Source organism: Oncorhynchus kisutch, linkage group LG22, assembly GCF_002021735.2.
Source record: "Oncorhynchus kisutch isolate 150728-3 linkage group LG22, Okis_V2, whole genome shotgun sequence".
NCBI lineage: Eukaryota > Metazoa > Chordata > Actinopteri > Salmoniformes > Salmonidae > Oncorhynchus > Oncorhynchus kisutch.
Window position 1 is genome coordinate 19,803,347 of NC_034195.2, and position 22,468 is coordinate 19,825,814.

Here is a 22,468-nt window from a genome sequence, read left to right on the forward strand (position 1 = left end):
TACCTCCATCTTTCTTCTCCACAGATCCCCAGAACACTGGGGTCACAGAGCTTCAAGCCGATGGAGAGATCTTCTTCTGCTAATTCCTTGGTCCTCCACTATCCCACAATGCCCCACACTCACAGTGACTGCATCAGCTGACTGCCCAGACTCTGTACTAGTGTGGGAAGATAGATATGCACCCCATTGACCTGAAGGGGATGGCCATGGACAGGAAGTACAACTAGAGCATTTCCTGTGACCTTTATAGGGAAACATGCAGACGCTTCCCAGCAATTCTGAAGTGTCGAGTTGTGACTTTTGGATGAACAGAATTAGGATTCTGCAAGTCTGATGTGGCATGGATTGGACTGGCTTGCATGGGTTGGTTGCCTTGGCTTTGATAGTGTTCAGATATGATTTGGACAGTTTCAGGAGTTATACCATGGCTAGAGGAAGTTTTATCATTCATGAAGTATACAGTAGATAACATTCATTTTCTATCCGAAGGGAAGATCTGCGGGTGCCGTGGGACCTGTTATAGAATGTTCTGCATTTTGCAAATTCAAGTATACCCTAATAGCCAAAATGACAAAAGAGAGCATACACACTATTTAACAACTCCAGTTCAGTGAGTCAAGCTTATACAATGGTGTTTCTTGTCATACTTGTTAAGGTATTTCTTAACACAGGGCCCCATAATGCTTCACTCCCGCCTGTAAGGAACTAGAGGCTAATTTCTCCCATCAACTCTACATCAAAGGTTATGCAATGTAATCACTCAAATGGGTGGCAGGTAGCCTAGTGGTTAAGAGCATTGGGCCAGTAATCGAAAGGTTGCTGGTTTGAATCCCTGAGCTTCTTAGGTGAGAAATCTGTTGTTTTGCCCTTGAGCAAGGCACTTAACCCTAATTGCTCCTGTAAGTTGCTCTGGATAAGAGTGTCTGCTAAATGACTAAAAGGTAACATTTTAAAAGTTCTCAAGAAAAGCGACTCAAGGTCCGGGCAGAGGAAACATGACTGACTCAGAGTTATGAGAGGAGGATGAATGAGTCTGGGAGAAATGGAAGACAAGCAAAGAGAAAGAATAGCTTATAGCAGAGGAGAGAAAGATGAGCATGTCTCAGAGAGAGCGAGAGAGCCAAATGAGGAAGAAAGAGAGTCTGTAAGGGAGATAATTGTCCACTTTGCAATTGAATGTAATGATGAAAACTGTTTGTTACGGTTCCAGCAGACTGAATGGGTAGAAGAAACATTTGCGGTACTTGTTGTATTCCTCCACTGCACACTTGAATTTGTGAACCATTTTATTTGTCAATCACTGCAATGCAATACTGGCACACACGGTTTGAAGGTGATGAGCACTTTAGATTATATTCACTCTGTTACAAGAGAAGAGTCTTTCTCCTTGACTTTGAGTGACAATCATTCAAATGACCCAGACTGAGTCGAAACTAAGGAATAGCTATTTTACAAGAATGGACCGAAATTCGGATTATCTTCCCATAGTAATATTTGAATGCTGATATTGGAATGTATTAATCTAGACCTGACCAACCATTCCCTTTGTTAATCCCATTGGAATTACACTGATAAATCAGCCTGCGGGACAGGCTGTTCTTTTATTAAAACCAAACCGAACCTTTACTCTGGACAACCCCATATTTCCCTATTTTCCCTGCAGTCTGCTCTTGTATTGATGGACTGTGGTGCCATAAACTCTCTTGTGCCTCTCAAATGGTCCAGAATAATTAATGTCCCTGGATTTTATTCATTGATTTTTTTCCCATCCACGCTCCAGTTTCGGGTTTTGATTCATATAACCAGAGCTGCATAAAGCCTAATATTTCAGCAGAGGTATGTTCTTTCTCTTTTCAGCCGATGAGCAGAATTGAAAGCGAAAGCACAGCAAGGCCATCCCCTCTCCTGACTGTCTGTAAAACTGAAATATGGTGCTAATCACTAACTCATAACTGTTCTGCTTATTTTTTTCTTTCTTGGCTAATCTTGCCTCTTTTTTTTGACCATCAGACAGAGCTTTGTCAATTTCTCGCACCACTATTCACTCTGTGGCATTTGTCATCATGATATCTCACAACAATTCCCTCTGGGCATGTATATAAAACGTGAATCACCACCATCATCACCTTGCTTAGTGATTTTAGGAAAGTGAAAGCATAGGAAGGGATCATTTGGCATTTTGATTGATTGGGTCATTCACACTCTGACTTGCATTAATAGACAGATTCTACTTTTGACAGGTGTGAACACACCTACAGTAGATCCTACCCTACCACTTTATATTCCTCCACGAATATATGCTAATTATCCCGTCAACATGAACTGTCATGGCCGTCTTATGGTGTGGAAGTTGAGCAGTGCTACAGTAGCTCTGAAATGTTGTACATGACGCATTGTGGCAAATGCAAAGATATTATGCTCAAATTGAAATGCACTATTAACCAGCATCTGTGAGGGGTTGGAGTGTGTTTGACAGTGATACTGTAAACCAGTGCTTTTAAGGAAAAAATGTTGTTTGTACTAAAAAGGTACAATTTTTATTTTCTTGCTGAATTCCATGTAAAAAAATAAAATTTAAAAAAGGGCAAAGCAACAATTATGTAAATATGTGTCATGTACAAATTCAACTTTTAAAGTATTGATTGTGGATTTTTTTGATCAATTTAAGCTTTTTATAATGAGGCTTTATTTATCAGTGTCCTCCCTGTTTTGGAGGCATAAAATGTACATTCATTTTCCCCTTAATAAATAACTATTATTGTTTGTCAACTGAGATGTGTGTCTGTGTCTATTTTCTCCCCTTGTTTTCATGTGTTAATAGCTTGTACTAGAATAGAATGGCTTTGGTGTACCTCTGGACCACACATAATGGCCAGTCAGTCAACAGGATCGTGTTTCACAGTTATTGGGTGAATGTATGCCTTAATTGACTTGACTGATGCCAACTGCATGGAGGGTATGTTTGATTTAGCCACCTGTTGTCTCTCTCTCTCTCTCTCTCTACCTCTCTCTCTACCTCTCTCTACCTCTCTACCTCTCTCTACCTCTCTACCTCTCTCTACCTCTCTCTCTCTCTCTCTCTACCTCTCTCTCTACCTCTCTCTCTCTCTCTCTCTACCTCTCTCTCTCTCTCTCTCTCTCTCTTTCTCGTTCTTTGCAGGGGACTTGTCTGTCTTTGAGCTGGTGGGTTCAATTCCATTGACATGATAGAAATATGCTGTTTTTTCTCACTAAAGCTTGCTTCTTCATCCAGCTCACTGCTAGCTCTTTGGGCTGATAGTGGCTTCAGCAGGGATTCTGTGGGAGAGGATGTGGCGGAGCCCACTTCTGGACGTGACTAGCTCTGCCTTTGTCCGTGACAAGTGACCCTGCCCAGCTGGCCTGCACCATACCGCACTGCGCAGAGGAGGAACACAGGACTTTAAGGTAAGAGGAGGGGAAGAAGAAAAGAAAATGGTTTGTAATCAGATCCAATCTTCATCTTATCCCAAGTGTTGACAGAAGAATGTGCACTCATTTTTCTCAAGTTTGTCATAAAAAGAACGGTTCATCCAAATGTTTTTTTAACTCATGAAAATACCAGTGGTATAACTAACCCATTAACCACCCTTAGTTTCTGTGTTACTGAATTTTATGTTGTCCAAATTAGTATCCATATTTGACGTTTAAAGTCAGATTGATAATGGTATTTGGATAAGGATTACAGACCGTTTGTCTTTGGCTGTAATGAGCATTCTCTGGCAGATTCTCTGAAATGTCACACACTCACTCGGGTCCAGATCTATATACATTCCGAAAAGCCCCCGAGCTCCAGCCTACAAGATCTCTGCCATTATAACTTCACCAAACCACATATCAATCTTTGCTAGTATGACCTTTTCAAAGTGTTTCCAAATCCCCTGGCCCTACCTCCCTCCCTCTCCCCCTCCACTGCAGTGGAAGAATGACTGGGCAACCTGTCACACCATTAGAATGTGAGCAGAGCAGATCAGCAAAGATTTGGCTTGTGAAGGATGATATTATCATGCATTGTTCACAATCAGTAGTGACCTTTCTCCAGCTCCTGGTGCAGATTGGTGTGTAATGTGAAAGAGCCAAGCTATTCTGCTCCATCTGGGGGAAGAAAGGAAAGGGACAAACAATCAAAAGAAACCTGAGCCTTTGTTGTGTTGCGTGACGATGGGCATATAAATATCGTCCGTATGTTCGCTAGAACAATAGTGGCAGCCTGGTGACATGAGTCATTATTCTCCTTTTACATACAGTATTATAGGACAAACCTCAATGAGCTGCTCTGTGTGATAGTAAACATAGTGGAGAGCTGGAGTTAATTTTTTTGCATTCAGCATCACCCCGTCAAGGGAAATATAGTAGCATTCTAATAAAGACATCTACATATAGACACGCCCTGATCATAGAGAGCTGTTTATTCTCTATGTTGGTTGGGGAGTGATAGTGACTAGGGTGGGTCATCTAGGTGATTAATGGTTTATGTTGGCAACATACCACGCTGCATCTTGGTCCACTCTTTATGATGAACGTGACAGAAGATCCCACCAAAAAACGGACCAAGCAGCGTGGCCAGGAGGAGCAGACATCATGGACATGAGAGGATATTTTGGACGGTAAAGGATAACGGACGTGGGAAGAAATCATGGCCGGAAAGGATCGCCTTCCATGGGAGCAGACGGACGCAGCAAGGGAGCATCAACAACGACTCCGGGGTTCGCAACCTCGACGCAAGCACGAGAGGCACACGGGGTGGTTGGCGGAGCCAGGTTCCAGACCAGAGCCAACTCCCTGCACTCGCTTTAAGAAGCGTGTGACCGTTCAGGCACCATGTTATGCGGTGATACGCACTGTGTCTCCAGTGAGCATTCACAGCCCGGTGCACTCGGTGTCAGCTCTCCACACTTGCCGTGCGAAAATGAGCATCCGGCCAGGACGGGTTGTGCCGGCTCAGCGCTCCTGGTCTCCAGTACGCCTCCTCGGACCAGGATATCCTGCGCCGGCTCTACACACTGTGTTGCCAGTGCGCCTTCACAGCCCAGTGCGTCCTGTGCCAGCACCCCGCACTTGCCAGGCTAAAGTGAGAATCCAGCCAGGATGGGTTGTGCCAGCTCTATGCTCTAGTCCTCCAATGCGCCTCCACAGTCCAGTACGTCCTGTGCCTCCTCCCCGCACTCACGATGAGGTGCGTGTCACCAGCCCGGTGCCACCTGTACCGGTCCCACGCATCAGACCTCCAGTGCGCCTCCACAGTCCAGTAAGTCCTTTGCCTCCTCTCCACACTCACCCTGAGGTGCATGTCCCCAGCCCGGTGCTACCTGTACCGGTCCCACGCATCAGGCCTCCAGTGCACCTCCAGCTTCCAGCGACAGTTCCCGGTCCAGAGCCTCCGGCGACAGTTCCTGGTCCAGAGCTTCCGGCGACTGTTCCCGGTCCAGAGCCTCCGGCGACAGTTCCTGGTCCAGAGCTTCCGGCGACTGTTCCCGGTCCAGAGCCTCCGGCGACAGTTCCCGGTCCAGAGCTTCCGGCGACTGTTCCCGGTCCAGAGCTTCCGGCGACTGTTCCCGGTCCAGAGCTTCCGGCGACTGTTCCCGGTCCAGAGCTTCCGGCGACTGTTCCCTCTGGAGACGGTCCGCGGTCCGGAACCTCCGGAGACGGTCCGCACCAGAGCCGCCATGGAGGATGATGTATCTGCGAGCGGAGTGGGTCGGAGTCCGCACCTTTGGTGGGGGTTACTCTCACGCCCTGACCATAGAGAGCTGTTTATTCTCTATGTTGGTTGGGGCGTGATAGTGACTAGGGTGAGTCATCTAGGTGAGTAGTGATTTATGTTGTCCTGGTATGGTTCCCAATCAGAGACAGCTGTTTATCGTTGTCTCTGATTGGGGATCATATTTAGGTAGCCATTTTCCCCATTGTGATTTGTGGGATCTTGACCATGTTTGTGTGTAGTTGCTTTCTGCACTGCATGTAGCTTCATGTTTTGTTTATTCACTTTATTGTTTTTATGCTTTAAGTTTCTCTTCTAAATAAAAGGATGGAAACATACCACGCTGCATCTTGGTCGACTCATTATGACAAGCATGACACATATATTTCAGGATGTTGTATATCCCTGGAAATAATCAGAATTCGTGTAAACATTACATTCATTTACAACATTACAAACGTAGCTTGTCCAAAAAAAAGTGATCTTTTGGCACAACTTATCCTAGGTATGGGGTAAGTTGAGCCGTCACCAAATTTCTGTACTGAATGAAATATTACCACTACCTTTTTAACACGATGGCTAGCTCCCAAACACAATTCAACACAATCACAATCACTTTTTTGTCTTTTAATCATTTTCAGCATCTTTTAACACGTGCTTCACACCTAACAAAAATGTTTTTTAGTTACACTTTTAACACAGTTGCTGCCAGTGATAATGCCTTGCGTAATGCAAGCGGACCGTCTCCGGAGGTTCCGGACCGGGGACCGTCTCCAGAGGGAACAGTCGCCGTAATGCCTGCTCAACTTGCCATTGTCTCAACCATAGGCTCAATTTACCCCAAGGCAAACATTTAGAGTTTATTAGCCCACACAGCTACAAGGATGCACTTACATGCTAGGTTTAGGACCTCATATTGAAACTTTGAGAACCCAACTGATGTATAAAACAATCTTAAAATGATCTACTTTGGTTTAGATACAACCATCATGAAACCTCTAGCACAAATTCATTTGACTTTGTGAAAATCATTTTCTATGTGGTTTCTTTCTTCACGGACTCATGATATTATGAACTGTTCCTTAATAATATTTGGTCAAATTATTAATATTGTGTATGTTTCCCTAGAAACAAGGGTGGCTCAACTTACGCCACTCTCCCCTACAGTGTTTTATGATTTGCCTCAGTAGAGTATAGGCCTATAGCCTACATGACTTGGGAAACACCTTGATACCGGATAAAGCATATCCTCCTGCTATTAGAAAATGTAGAGGCATCATCAATGAAAGACTATCAAATATTAAGATATATCATACCTAGACTGTAAGAGGACAGCCTGTCTGGTATTGAGTCTGCTGATGACAACTATGATGAGACGGGCAGTCCTCTCAGATGGATGGCTGCCTGATGTCTGTTTTATGATGAAAGCTGTAGAACTGGCCAGCCTGGGTTTATACAAGCCTGTGCCTCTCACAGGTCTCACATTCTTTTTTTCATTCTGTGTATTTCACCTTGGAAGCACAACAGTTCAGTGGCTCACACTACCTCCCTGCCTCTCCCCTTCCCCCCACGCACCAGGCAGGCAGCACCCTGCCTATGGGTTAATATTGAACTCAGTCACTGTCTGATGTAAATGGCAGGCAGAGGGACTGAAGCCATTTCCATCAATCTCAGGACCTCCTCTCCCTGGGGGTGAGTATGATGAGTTGGCTGCGCTGTGGTTCATAATTTACCCCCTCAGCGGTTCTCATCATCGGCAAATCATATTTCACCTGGACTCTTAAAGGTTCAGAACTAGGCTGCTTCTGCTCTGCAGCGCTCTCTCTCCTTCTCTTCTTGTTTCCTCCATCTTTTTCTCCCTTCCCCACCATTCCTCCCTCTGCCTTTTCAATCTCAATTTCTGCTAATTGATTCTCTATCCCTGATGTGCTGAATAGGCCATTTTTTTGAGCCTTTTACATTACTCGTAAATTGTGGCATTAGGGCTGTATTGATCCCAGTAGAGGCAGAGACACAGAAAACCTGAGTCTACGCCTTCACTATGGTGAATCAATAAAACAATAGAGAAATACACTACGGAAAAAGAAGGAACAGCAGGTCAGAAATCAGCTCAATGGAATGGAAGTATCCATAGAATTGGAACACACTAAACAAAAAACAACAAGAAAAGTTCTCTATCCAAAACGGAGATGCATGGATAAACCAATTCACCAATCTTTTTTGGCAAAAACATATACAGTACCAGTCAAAGGTTTGGACACACCTACTCATTCCAGGGGTTTTCTTTATTTTTACTATGTTTTACATTGTAGAATAATAGTGAAGACATCAAAACTATGAAATAACACACATGGAATCATGTAGTAAGCAAAAAAGTGTTACATCAAAATATATTTTATATTTGAGATTCTTCAAAGTAGCCACCCTTTGCCTTGATGACAGGTTGGCGCACTCTTGGCATTCTCTTAACCAGCTTCATGAGGTAGTCACCTGGAATGCATTTCAATTAACAGGTGTGCCTTGTTAAAAGTTCATTTGTGGAATTTCTTTCCTTAATGCGTTTGAGCCAATCAGGTGAGTTTTGACATGGTATGGGTGGTATACAGAAGATAGCCCTATCTGGTAAAAAACAGCTCAAATTATGAAAGAGAAACAACAGTCCATCATTACTTCAAGACATGAAGGACAGTCAATCCATACATTTTCATGAACTTTCAAAGTTTCTTCAAGTGCAGTAGCAAAAACCACCAAGCGCTATGATGAAACTGGCTCTCATGAGGACCGCCACAGGAAAGGAAGACCCAGAGTTACCTCTGCTGCAGATAAATTCATTAGAGTTAACTGCACCTCAGATTGCAGCCCAAATAAGTAACAGACACATCTCAACATCAACTGTTCAGGGGAGACTGCGTGAATCAGGCATTCATGGTCGATTGCTGCAGAGAAACCACTACTGAAGGACACCAATAATAATAAGAGACTTGCTTGGGCCAAGAAACACGAGCAATGGGCATTAGACTGGTGGAAATCTGTCCTTTGGTCCAAATTTGACATTTTTGGAGTAGGTGAACAGATGATCTCCGCATGTGTGGCATGGAGGAGGTGTGATGGTGTGGGGATGCTATGCTGGTGACACTGTCTGTGATTTATTTACAATTCAAGGCACACTTAACCAGCATGGCTACCACAGCATTCTGCAGCGATAAACCGTCCCATCTGGTTTACGCTTAGTTGGACTATCATTTGTTTTCAACAGGACAATGGCCCAACACACCTCCAGGCTGTGTAAGGGCTATTTGACCAAGAAGGAGAGTGACGGAGTGCTGCATCAGATGACCTGGCATCCACAATCACCCGACCTCAACCCGATTGAGATGGTTTAGGATGAGTTGGACCGCAGAGTGAAGAAAAGGCAGCCAACAAGTGATCAGCATTCAAGACTGTTGGAAAAGCATTCTCTGGTTGAGAGAATGCCAAGAGTGTGCAAAGACATCATCAAGGCAAAGGGTGGCTACTTTTAAGACTCTCAATTATAAAATATATATACCTAGATCTCCTACACAGATAATGTCAGACATGGGCCAAAAATAATGGTGTTCCAAAAAAAGGTCCAGTCTCCAGGACCACAAATACAAATTCAATCTAGACACCGTTTTCCGTTTCAATCTAGACACCGTTTCCCATTTCAATCTAGACACCGTTTTCCTAGAGCATACAAAAAACGATACATATCTTGGCCTAAACATCAGTGCCACAGGTAACTTCCACGAAGCTGTGAACGATCTGAGAGACAAGGCATGAAGGGGCTTCTATGCCATCAAAAGAAACATAAAATCAGTTATAGAACCCATTGCCCTCATTGGTTGTGAGATCTGGGGTCCGCTCACCAACCAAGATGTCACAAAATGTGAAAAAAAACTAATCGAGACTCTGCATTCAGAATTCTGCAAAAATATCCTCCATGTACAACGTAAAACACCAAATAATGCATGCAGAGCAGAATTAGGTCGATACCCGCTAATGATCAAAATCCAGAAAAGAGCCGTTAAAGTCTACAACAGCCTAAAAGGAAGCTATTCCCAAGCTTTCCATAACAATGCCATCACCTACAGAGAGATGAACCTGGAGATGAGTCCCCTAAGCAAGCTGGTCCTGGGGCTCTGTTCACAAACACAAACAGACCCCACAGAGCCCCAGGCCAGCAACACAATTAGACCCAACTAAATCATGGGAAAACAAAAAGATATTACTTGACACACAAATAATTCACATAAAAACAGAGCAAACTAGAATGCTATTTGGCCCTAAACAGAGAGTAAGTACACAGTGGCAGAATACCTTACCACTGTGACTGACCCAAAATTAAGGAAAGCCTTGCTATTGAGAAAGATTGCCTTTGACAGACCTGGCTCTCAAGAGAAAACAGGCTATGTGCACACTGCCCGCTAAATGAGGTGTAAACGGAGCTGCACTTCCTAACCTCCTGACAAATATATAGAGACACATATTTCCCTTAGATTACACAGACCCACAAAGAATTTGAAAACAAATCAAATTTGGATAAAATCCCATATCTATTGGTTGTTACGGTTACATAAGGCAGAAGATTACTTAAGGCAAAAAATGTAAGTAAGGTGGGTGGCTGTATAACGTAAACGTCTAACAACCCAAAGGTTGTGTTTGAATCTCATCACGGATAACTTTAGTATTTGAGCTAATTAGCAACTTTTCAACTACTTAGCTAACCCTTCCCGTACACCTAACGCTAACCTTAACCCTTTCAGCTAACCCTTTCCCTAACCTTAACCATTTAACCTAACTTAACCCTAAATCCTAGCCTAACTAACGTTAGCCACCTAGCTAACGTTTGCAACAAAACATTTGAATTCGTAACGTACCATATGTTTGCAAATTCATAACATATTTTGTCAAATTTGTAACATATAGCGCATTACGAAAATATTCAGACCCCTTGACTTTTTCTACATTTTGTAAAGTTACAGCCTTATTCTAAAATTTATTAAATAGTTTTTTCCCCCTCATCAATCTACACACAATACCCCATAATGACAAAGCAAAAACAGTTTAGAATTTTTTACAAATGTACATAAAAAAGCACTGATATATCACATTTAGCTAAGTATTCAGACCCTCTACTAAGTACTTTGTTGAAGCACCTTTGGTAGAAATTACAGCCTTGAGTCTTCTTGGGTATGATGCTACAAGCTTGGCACACCTGTATTTGGGGAGTTTTTCACATTCTTCTCTGCAGATCCTCTCAATCTCTGTCAGGTTGGATGGGGAGCGTCACTGCACAGCTATTTTCAGGTCTCTCCAGAGATGTTCGATTAGGTTCATGTCCGGCCTCTGTCTGGGCCACTCAAGGATATTCAGAGACTTGTCCCAAAGCCACTCCTGCATTGTCTTGGCTGTGTGCTTAGGGTCCTGTTGAAAGGTGAACCTTCATCCCAGTCTGAGATCCTGAGGGCTCTGGAGCATGTTATCATCAAGGATCTGTCTGTACTGTGCTCCATTCATCTTTCCCTCGATCCTGACTAGTCTCCCAGTCCCTGCCGCTGAAAAACATCCCCACAGCATGATATTGCCACCACCATGCTTCACCGTAGGGATGGTGCCAGGTTTCCACCAGACGTGACGTTTGTCATTCAGGCCAAATAGTTCAATCTTGGTTTCATCAGACCAGAGAATCTTGTTTCTCATGGTCTCAGTGTCTTTAGGTTCCTTTTGGCAAACTCCAAGCGGGCTGTCATGTGCCTTTTACTGAGGAGTGGCTTTCGTCTGGCCACTCTACCATAAAGGCCTGATTGGTGGAGTGCTGCAGAGATGGTTGTCCTTCTGGAATGTTCTCCCATCTCCACAGAGGAACTCTGGAGCTCTGTCAGAGTGACCATTGGGTTCTTGGTCACCTCCCCGACCAAGGCCCTTGCTCAGTTTGGCCAGGCGGCCAGCTCTAGGAAGAGTCTTGATGGTTCCAAACCTCTTCCATTTAAGAATGATGGAGGCCACTGTGTTCTTGGGGACCTTCAATGCTGCATACATTTTTTGGTACCCTTCCCCAGATCTGTGCCTGGACACATTGCTGTCTCGGAGCTTTACAGAGAATTCCTTTGACCTCATGGCTTGGTTTTTGCTCTGACATTTTTTATTTTTTTTATTTCACCTTTATTTAACCAGGTAGGCTAGTTGAGAACAAGTTCTCATTTGCAACTGTGACCTGGCCAAGATAAAGCATAGCAGTGTGAGCATACAACAAAGAGTTACACATGGAGTAAACAATTAACAAGTCAATAACACAGTAGAAAACGAAGGGGGGGTCTATATACAATGTGTGCAAAAGGCATGAGGAGGTAGGCAAATAATTACAGTTTTGCAGATTAACACTGGAGTGATAAAAGATCAGATGGTCATGTACAGGTAGAGATATTGGTGTGCAGAAGAGCAGAAAAGTAAATAAATAAAAACAGTACGGGGATGAGGTAGGTGAAAAGGGTGGGCTATTTACCAATAGACTATGTACAGCTGCAGCGATCGGTTAGCTGCTCAGATAGCTGATGTTTGAAGTTGGTGAGGGAGATAAAAGTCTCCAACTTCAGCGATTTTTGCAATTCGTTCCAGTCACAGGCAGCAGAGTACTGGAACGAAAGGCGGCCAAATGAGGTGTTGGCTTTAGGGATGATCAGTGAGATACACCTTCTGGAGCGCGTGCTACGGATGGGTGTTGCCATCGTGACCAGTGAGCTGAGATAAGGCGGAGCTTTACCTAGCATAGACTTGTAGATGACCTGGAGCCAGTGGGTCTGGCGACGAATATGTAGCGAGGGCCAGCCGACTAGAGCATACAAGTCGCAGTGGTGGGTAGTATAAGGTGCTTTAGTGACAAAACGGATGGCACTGTGATAGACTGCATCCAGTTTGCTGAGTAGAGTGTTGGAAGCCATTTTGTAGATGACATCGCCGAAGTCGAGGATCGGTAGGATAGTCAGTTTTACTAGGGTAAGCTTGGCGGCTTGAGTGAAGGAGGCTTTGTTGCGGAATAGAAAGCCGACTCTTGATTTGATTTTCGATTGGAGATGTTTGATATGAGTCTGGAAGGAGAGTTTGCAGTCTAGCCAGACACCTAGGTACTTATAGACGTCCACATATTCTAGGTCGGAACCATCCAGGGTGGTGATGCTAGTCGGGCATGCAGGTGCAGGCAGCGACCGGTTGAAAAGCATGCATTTGGTTTTACTAGCGTTTAAGAGCAGTTGGAGGCCACGGAAGGAGTGTTGTATGGCATTGAAGCTTGTTTGGAGGTTAGATAGCACAGTGTCCAAAGACGGGCCGAAAGTATATAGAATGGTGTCGTCTGCGTAAAGGTGGATCAGGGAATCGCCCGCAGCAAGAGCAACATCATTGATATACACAGAGAAAAGAGTCGGCCCGAGAATTGAACCCTGTGGCACCCCCATAGAGACTGCCAGAGGACCGGACAGCATGCCCTCCGATTTGACACACTGAACTCTGTCTGCAAAGTAATTGGTGAACCAGGCAAGGCAGTCATCCGAAAAACCGAGGCTACTGAGTCTGCCGATAAGAATATGGTGATTGACAGAGTCGAAAGCCTTGGCAAGGTCGATGAAGACGGCTGCACAGTACTGTCTTTTATCGATGGCGGTTATGATGTCGTTTAGTACCTTGAGTGTGGCTGAGGTGCACCCATGACCGGCTCGGAAACCAGATTGCACAGCGGAGAAGGTACGGTGGGATTCGAGATGGTCAGTGACCTGTTTGTTGACTTGGCTTTCGAAGACCTTAGATAGGCAGGGCAGGATGGATATAGGTCTGTAACAGTTTGGGTCCAGGGTGTCTCCCCCTTTGAAGAGGGGGATGACTGCGGCAGCTTTCCAATCCTTGGGGATCTCAGACGAGATGAAAGAGAGGTTGAACAGGCTGGTAATAGGGGTTGCGACAATGGTGGTCAACATGCACGGTCAACTACTATTATGTAGAGATATGTGTGCCTATCCAGATCATGTCCAATCAATTGAATTTACCACAGGTGGACTCCAATCAAGTTGTAGAAACATCTCAAGGTTGATCAATGGAAACAGGATGTACCTGAGCTCAATTTTGTCTCATAGCAAACGGTCTGAATACATACATAAGTAAGGAATTTCAGTTGTTTATTTGTAATAAATGTGCAAAGATAAACATATCATATGAAATGGATGATGTAAATCCTCAAATTGATACATACCATACGAAACGTAACATATAATATTAAATGGAGTGTGCAAATTTTTGTATAGAAAAGTACGAAATGCTCTGAGACTAGGTTGGGCAGGCATGCAGTTGGGGGGTGCGGTCATCATCTTCTGTGCTCCAGTAAATGCTGCCCCTCACAGCATGCTTTGTCATTTGGCAGTTATTTTCTCCACCACCACCACCTTCTTACTCACCAGCCTACCACGACTAGGCTCTCTCCTAATTCTCCTCCAACATCGCCTAGCTTTGAGGCGGCAACTACAAAGGGTGAGAGGGGGAACATGATGGGGGAGGGGAGTGAAATTAAAAGAGCATCTTCTTCACCCTTGGAGGCTGGGAATATAACGCAAGATTCACAGACACAGGCCACTATAGGACCTATGGGTTGTAGCCGCAGCTGAAGCAATTAAATCCTTTTTGCTCCATTATGGATGTCAACAAGTGTCTTTTAATGTGCCCGTTCACTGGGAGCTTAGCGCTCACGCGGCCGTTGGCGCTGGACTAGTGGAAGGTTCTGGGCTGATTGTGTGTGCTTTCATTAGCACTAGGCTGACCAGGCCCAGCAGCCAGCTATTGGTGAGCAGGCAGGAAATCGCTCTGGCAGAACAATAGATCAAAGGGGCCGCCGGGCCGGGTGAAAATGTGAGAGTCCAATGGGCTCATGCTTTACTTGCTCTGTGAGAGAGAGAGGATGACTTCATCGCATGCCAACCATGGGCTTGGGGCTCCACCATGCTCTGCTCTGGACAGATCAAACGGACCGTTTATTGATCTGACTGGGCCTCCTGGGGGAGCTGCACCTCACAGCCCACTGGGTGTCCTCTAACCAATTACCACAGCCCTCTGTGTCTGTCTGTCTGTAGGTAAATATACAGTATTTTGAGGAAGTGCTCATGCCTGTCACAGTACAGTATGTTGTATCGGTTGGTAGGTGTTTCTGTGATATTAAAAAATTGTTGGTGTCTTTGAAGCCAAACCACAGAGTAGGGGAGAGTGGGGTATGTTGAGTTATTCTTTTACATTCAGCATCTCTACATCAAGGGAAATGTAATATTCTTTCCAACAAAGATATCCACATTCAGGATGTTGTGTATCCCTGGATCAGAATGCATGTAAACATAAGAGTTTTGAAAACATAGCTTGTCCCCAAAAAAGGTATCTTGGCACAACTTAGTTAGGGTAAGTTGAGCATAGGGACAGGGTAAGTTGAGCCACCTTGGGGTAAGTGGGTGATGGTGCTGGTAGGTCAAAGTTTAATTTATGGAATGGGTGTGGTATATTTAAATCTTAAATGTCTGCCTACATTCAGATATAGATAACTCTGTTCAATATCACCTTCCATTGCTTGACCAGTTGTCTGGGACAGGGATATTGTGTCAATGTGCCCATTCATAGTTCTTTACATTTGAAACAACTAAGCCCATGAAACTGGTGCGCGAGATTGTTAATATGTTTATCAAGCTAGACTCCATGTCATCAGATAAGACCTTGTGTGCCTCTGCTACTCTACCATAGCCTCTCTTTTGCACAGTTCCATTACATCTTTTGTCAATATACCTCTTCAGTGTCATTCAGTCTATTTTTTCATCCCTTGCTGCTGCTCTAATGGTTTTCCCTTCTCTCACTTCCTTGGCTGCTCTCTCAAGAACCTCAAGGCAGGGGCAGAGCCAGAATATTTTTGTTGTTGTTGATAGGCCTAGAAAAATGTAGATAGGCATTTTGTCTACTTGTTTATTACATTTGCGATGTGCACCGTATATTATTTCGTAATACAATCGTTTTATACTAGTGCATAGTACTTGGAGTAACCTCGTTACATGTACAAATAATTACCCATCCCAGCATATTAACATAAGACGGTAACTTAAGACCAGTTGCCAACAACATCAAATTAATCTTCAGGCGCATTTTAATCTCGATGGGCAAACAAGCCTATATTTGATGTTATCATGTACAGTTGAAGTCGGAAGTTTACATACACCTTAGCCAAATACATTTAAACTCGGTTTTTCACAATTCCTGACATTTAATCCTAGTAAAAATTCCCTGTGTTAGGTCAGTTAGGATCACCACTTTATTTTAAGAATGTGAAATGTCAGAATAATAGTAGAGAGAATATTTTATTTCTTTCATCACATTCCCAATGGGTCAGAAGTTTACATAAATTAAATTAGTATTTGGTAGCGTTGCCTTTAAATTGTTTAACTTGTGTCAAACGTTTCGGTAGCCTTCCACAAGCTTCCCATAATAAGTTGGGTGAATTTTGGCCCATTCCTCCTGACAAAGCTGGTGTAACTGAGTCGGGTTTGTAGGACTCCTTGCTCGCACACACTTTTTCAGTTCTGCCTACACATTTTCTGTATGATCGAGGTCAGGGCTTTGTGATGGCCACTCCAATACCTTGACTTAGTTGTCCTTAAGCCATTTTGCCACAACTTTGGGAGTATTCTTGGTGTCATTGTCCATTTGGAAGACCCATTTGCGATAAAGCTTGTCTTGAGATGTTGCATCAATATACCCACATTATTTTCCTGCCTCGTGAAGCCATCTATTTTGTGAAGTGCACCAGTCCCTCCTGCAGCAAAGCACGCCACAACATGATGCTGCCACCCCCGTGCTTCACGGTTAGGATGGTTTTCTTCGGCTTTCAAGCCTCCCCCTTTTTCCTCCAAACATAACGATGGTCATTATGTCCAAACAGTTCTATTTTTGTTTCATCAGACCAGAGGACATTTGTCCAAAAAGTACAATCTTTGTCTGGCTTTTTTATGGCACTTTTGGAGCAGTGGCTTCTTCCTTGGTGAGCGGCTTTTCAGGTTATGTCAATATAGGACTCGTTTTACTGTGGATATAGATACTTTAGTACCTGTTACCTCCAGCATCTTCACAAGGTCCTTTGCTGTTGTTCTGGGATTGATTTGCACTTTTCGCACCAAAGATCGTTCATCTCTAGGAGACAGAACGCGAGACAGAACGCTCCTTCCTGAGCGGAATGACGGCTGCTTGGTCCCATGGTGTTTATACTTGCGTACTATTGTTTGTATAGATGCATGTGGTACCTTCATGTGTTTGGAAATTGCTCCCAAGGATGAACCAGACTTGTGGAGGTCTACAATTTGTTTTCTGAGGTCTTGGCTGATTTCCTTTGATTTTCCCATGATGTCAAGCAAAGAGGCACTGAGTTTGAAGGTAGGCCTTGAAATACATCCACAGATACACCTCCAATTGACTCAAATGATGTCAATTAGCCTATCAGAAGCTTCTAAAGCCATGAAATCATTTTCTGGAATTTTCCAAGCTGTTTAAAGGCACAGTCAACTTAGTGTATGTAAACTTCTGACCCATTGAAATTGCGATAGTGAATTATAAGTGACATAATATGTCTGTAAACAATTGCTGGAAAAAATTACTTGTGTCATGCACAAAGTAGATGTTCTAACCGACTTTCCAAAACTACAGTTAGTTAACAAGAACTTTGTGGAGTGGTTGAAAAATTTGTTTTAATGACTCCAACTTAAGTATATGTATACTTCCGACTTCAACTGTATACCACGGCGGGCAGTAGTACTATAAAAAGTTACCTTACCTTTAGTAGACGTGTCATAAGGCGTGACCTACATCACAAGGTACAGACGGCGAGGCTTTGAGTTGAATATGGTGATGATTTCATCATAATTGTCACGTTCTGACCTTTATTTCCTTTGTTTTGTATTTATTTAGTATGGTCAGGGCGTGAGCTGGGTGGGCAGTCTATGTTTGTTGACAGATGAAGAGGAGGACGGCCGTGACAATAATCCAATGTACAGTGGGGCAAAAAAGTATTTAGTCAGCCACCAATTGTGCAAGTTCTCCCACTTAAAAAGATGAGAGATGCCTGTCATTTTCATCATAGGTACACTTCAACTATGACAGACAAAATGAGGGAAAAAAATCCAGAAAATCACATTGTAGGATTTTTAATGACTTTATTTGCAAATTATGGTGGAAAATAAGTATTTGGTCAATAACAAATGTTTATCTCAATAATTTGTTATATACCCTTTATTGGCAATGACAGAGGTCAAATGTTTTCTGTAAGTCTTCACAAGGTTTTCACACACTGTTGCTGGTATTTTGGCCCATTCCTCCATGCAGATCTCATCTAGAGCAGTGATGTTTTGGGGCTGTTGATGTGCAACACGGACTTTCAACTCCCTCCAAAGATTTTCTATGACCTCTTTAATCATTCCAGCATTAATGTATCGGATGGACACAGCAATAAGTTCTCGTTTAGATTGATCTTTATATTCATCTGCTAGTTTGGCAAAATACGTGGAAGGAGCAGAATGAACTTCATCTTTTATCCTGCACAGTAACAATGATGCTGCACACTCCAGCAACTCGTTCTGAATTTCAGGGCTCATAATAAGCGTGGCATTGCGAGGTAGCTCATTAAGCCTGTTTTGTATTTCTGAGTCATGCTTTGAGATGAAATGTAAGATTTCTAAAAAAGTTAGCTAGCATGTAATTTTCTATTCTTGTGTTTGCAGCAAGCATTTCTTGTGAGTGTCCAGTTCTTAAATCTATCTCGTACAAATCTGAATTTCACATTTGCCCCAGGAAAGTGCCTACAAAACTTACAATGAATTGCATCTTTTTGCTTTACTATACTCAATCCACACGAACTAGTGAGAAGAGAAGCAGCGTGATTTGCCATTTATCATACTCAAAGGGAAATTTACTAACTTTGGTTGACAGGCTGGATTCATCAACGGCAGACAAATCTGTCGGTGGACCTACTGCAGGTTCACCCCCTGCCCGCAGCATCAAGATCGAGAGGAGACAGTGGGGTAGGCAAGAATGCCTGGCTCAACATGGTATTGGTGGTTGTGATGACGATTGCGGTTGTTTCTATCCTGTCTCATTCTGGAAGCTATCGGTAGATTGATCCAAATCATTTTCTGGCACCCACTCTTTTTCCTCCAGACGTCTTTTTTTGGGAAAAACCTAGCGATCGACATTTGGTTTGCCATTGCTAGAACTACTAAATTACCTTAGCTGGTGAGTAAATTCGAGTAAGCTAGCGTGGTAGAGCTAGCTAACTTATGCGCCACAAAGTTTATCCACGTGACGTTGTTCAGGTAAACCACCGTATGAATTTTTTAAAAATTATTTATTACATTATATTAAAATTACCTATAGAAAATACATCTCACATGCATTTCTTTCAAAAATGTAATAAAATAAATACAAATAAAAATGTATATTGAATAATAATAATAACTTTTTATTATTACAGGCCTACCCGTGGCTACGCCGCTGTCTCAAGGGGACTGGAACCCTGCTTGTTTTACAGTTGTAAACACTGGCATGATGGTGTTGGCTTTGTAACAGTAACAATTCAATATCTTGAGTTCATATGTATGACACATTTTATGACACATAAAACTGACAAAATGAAATAATCATTTGTATGGGGTATTGTGGCCATAGGCTCAACCAACCCCATGGCTATTAGCTCAACTTACCCCAAGCGTTTTGACTATATTAGACCACACAGCCACAAGGATGAACTTTCATTCTAGGTTTAGGACCTCATATTGTAGCTTATATCAAATGATCTACATTGGTTTAGATACAAGCATTACCACTTGCTTACCACTTTTTCCATGTGGTTTCTTCCTTCACAGACTCCATGAAAGGATGACCTCTTTCTAAATATTTGGTCACATGATTCTGTGTATGGTTTCCTAGAAACAAGGGGTGGCAAAAATACCACTTATTCAACTTACCCCACTCTACCCTAATAGTTTTTTTTTGCTACTGTGCTGCACTGGCTTCAGTAATGGGTTTGTGGATTAATGCAGATGTATAGAAACCCCTAGAATGCTGCATATAGAGTAGTGAACGCCACAGTCCATGGACTGAGTACAAAAACAACTGTGCCGCAAACGCTGTAGTCAGCTTTTTCATCCCCACTCACAGGACATTGTTTGTAATCTAATTATGTGAAAGTATTTTTTCCACCAGTTTGTTGATATAGTTCTATGAAGAAACTCCTTCTCTGTCTAGACATGTTATACTGAACAAAAATAATAAACACAAAATGTAATGTCTTTGTCCCATGTTTTATGAGCTGAAATAGAAGATCCCTGAAGTTTTCTATAAGCACAAAAAGCTTATTTCTCTCAAATGTTGTGCACACATTTGTTTACATCCCTGTTCACGAGCATTTCTCCTTTGCCAAGATAATACGTCCACCTGCCAGGTGTGGCATATCAAGAAGCTGATTAAACAGCATGATCATTACACAGATGCACCTTGTGCTGGGGACATTAAAAGGCCACTCTAAAATGTGCAGTTTTGGACAATGCAATTGGCATGCTGACTGAAAGAATGTCCACCAGAGCTCTTGCCAGAGAAATGAATGTTAATTTTTCTACCATAAACTATCAAGTCGTTTTTGAGAATTTGGCAGTACGTCCAACCAGCCTCACAACTGCAGACCACGTGTAACTATGCCAGACCAGGACTTACGCATCCGCCTTCTTCACCTGCGGGATCGTCTGAGACCAGCCAACCAGGCAGCTCATGAAACTGTGGATTTACACAACTGAAGAATTTCTGCACAAACTGTCAGAAATTGTCTCAGGGAAGCTCATCTGTGTGCTCGTCATACTCACCAGGGTCTTGAAATGACTGCAGTTCGGCGGGCAAATGCTCACCTTCGTTGGAGAAGTGTACTCTTCGTGGATGAATGCAGGTTTCAGCTGTACAGGGCAGATGGCGTGTACGGCGTTGTGTGGGCGAGCGGTTTGCTGATCAACATTGTGAACAGAGTGCTCCATGGTGGCAGTGGGGTTATGGTATGGGCAGACAAAAGCTATGGACAACGAACACAATTGCGTTTTATCGAATGCACAGAGATACTGTGATGAGATCCTGGGCCCATTGTCATGCCATTCATCTGCCGCCATCACCTCATGTTTCAGCATGATATTGCACAGCCCCACGTCACAAAGATGTGTACACAATTCCTGGAAGCTGAAAATGTCCCAGTTCTTCCATGGCCTGCATACTCACCCAACATGTCACCAATTGAGCACGTTTGGGATGTTCTGGATTGACGCGTACGACAGTGTGTTCCAGTTCACGCCAGTATCCAGTAACTTTGCACAGCCATTGAAGGGGAGTGGGACAACATTCCACATGCTACAATCAACAGCCTGATCAACTCTATGAGAAGGAGATGAGGCATGAGGCAAATGGTGATCACACCAGATACAGACTGGTTTTCTGATCCATGCCCCTACCTTTTTTTTAAGGTATTTGTGACCAACAGATGCATATCTGTGTTCCCAGTCATGTGAAATCCATAGATTAGGTCCTAATGAATTTACTTCAATTGGCTGATTTCCTTACATGAACTGTAACTCAGTAAAATCTTTGAAATTGTTGCATGTTGCGTATATAATTTTTGTTCAGTGTAAGTAGGGCCTCTGTCTAAGACAAACATTTGTCGACCACAGCCAAAAGATGTGAATGTGAATATTTTGTAGGCTGTGATTCAGATGCTTCCTATTGGGCATACCTCCATGGTTACAAGGCTGTCGACACACAGCGGCCGACATCTCCTCAGTGACAGCTGGTTGGCAAATACCGCCCTGTAATGAGAAAGAGGAGGGAAAGAAGACATGTAGTTTGGGGGAATCTTGGCTGGAGGCCAGAGCCATAATCAGGGTAGGGCACCTTGACTAGTCAGTTGGAATTTCAATGGTCTGACCACTCGAGACATCTCATCATGAGGCATTCGACCAGAAAGAAAGTGTTTTAGCCTACTTTGAAAGGGGTAGAGAAATTGTCTTCTGCACGTCAGAAGGTCACCACACAAACAAATGAACTAGTGGGATTGTTCATTGTATTAATTCTAACAGTATGTACAGTATACACTGGTAGTCTCCCCTTTCTCTTTCAAGAAATACATTTTTTCATGCTTAATAATTGCAGTTGGGATCCCCGACAAACTATCTTGAAACTCAAAGTGAAACCTGTTGATTAATGTGTGGGTACTATACAGTATGTAGTGACAGGTAGATGAAGTAGGGGAGATGAAGTGATGCACAGAGAGGCCTTGGCCCCTGCTCTATATAATAGGGATGAATAAGGTTAGTGAGACTGACTGACAAAAGGCCCTTTTCAGCCACCCTCAAAGGCTGAGGCAGGAGAATAGTTCGGCTGTGAGAGAAACCTCTGCTTCTCACCACCCGGCAAAGTCCTCCTAGCTTTCCCCTCCTCGGCCCTAGCCTCCTCCAGCTCTTTCAAATGCTAATCTAGAGGAGAAAAACCCCCACTTGGCCCTGCTTTGAGAGCATCAGTTCTAGTGTGCTCCCTGACTGACTGGTAAACTTTCAGAGGCCCTTTCTGGGGGGAAAAAATAGGGTTAAAAGCTGCTCTTGGTTCAAGCCAATCAGTGTCCACTTTGCTGAACTTCACAGTTGAATG

The 22,468-nt window shown here is 43.4% G+C and overlaps 1 protein-coding gene across 9 annotated transcripts in view; it reads left to right on the plus strand.

Moving 5' to 3' along the window:
- The window catches only part of akap13 (A-kinase anchoring protein 13), a 95,906-nt gene extending 93,133 nt beyond the window's left edge, over window positions 1-2,773 (plus strand). For 8 of the 9 annotated variants that reach the window (XM_020456351.2, XM_020456349.2, XM_020456352.2 and 5 more), the window contains one exon: window positions 25-2,773. In XM_020456351.2, coding sequence (XP_020311940.1) covers window positions 25-83 — 59 coding nt within the window. In that variant the 3' untranslated portion in view covers window positions 84-2,773. The remainder of the gene's footprint in view (window positions 1-24) is intronic. The other variant, XM_031802033.1, reaches the window with a different exon arrangement.
- Window positions 2,774-22,468: the final 19,695 nt, after the last annotated feature.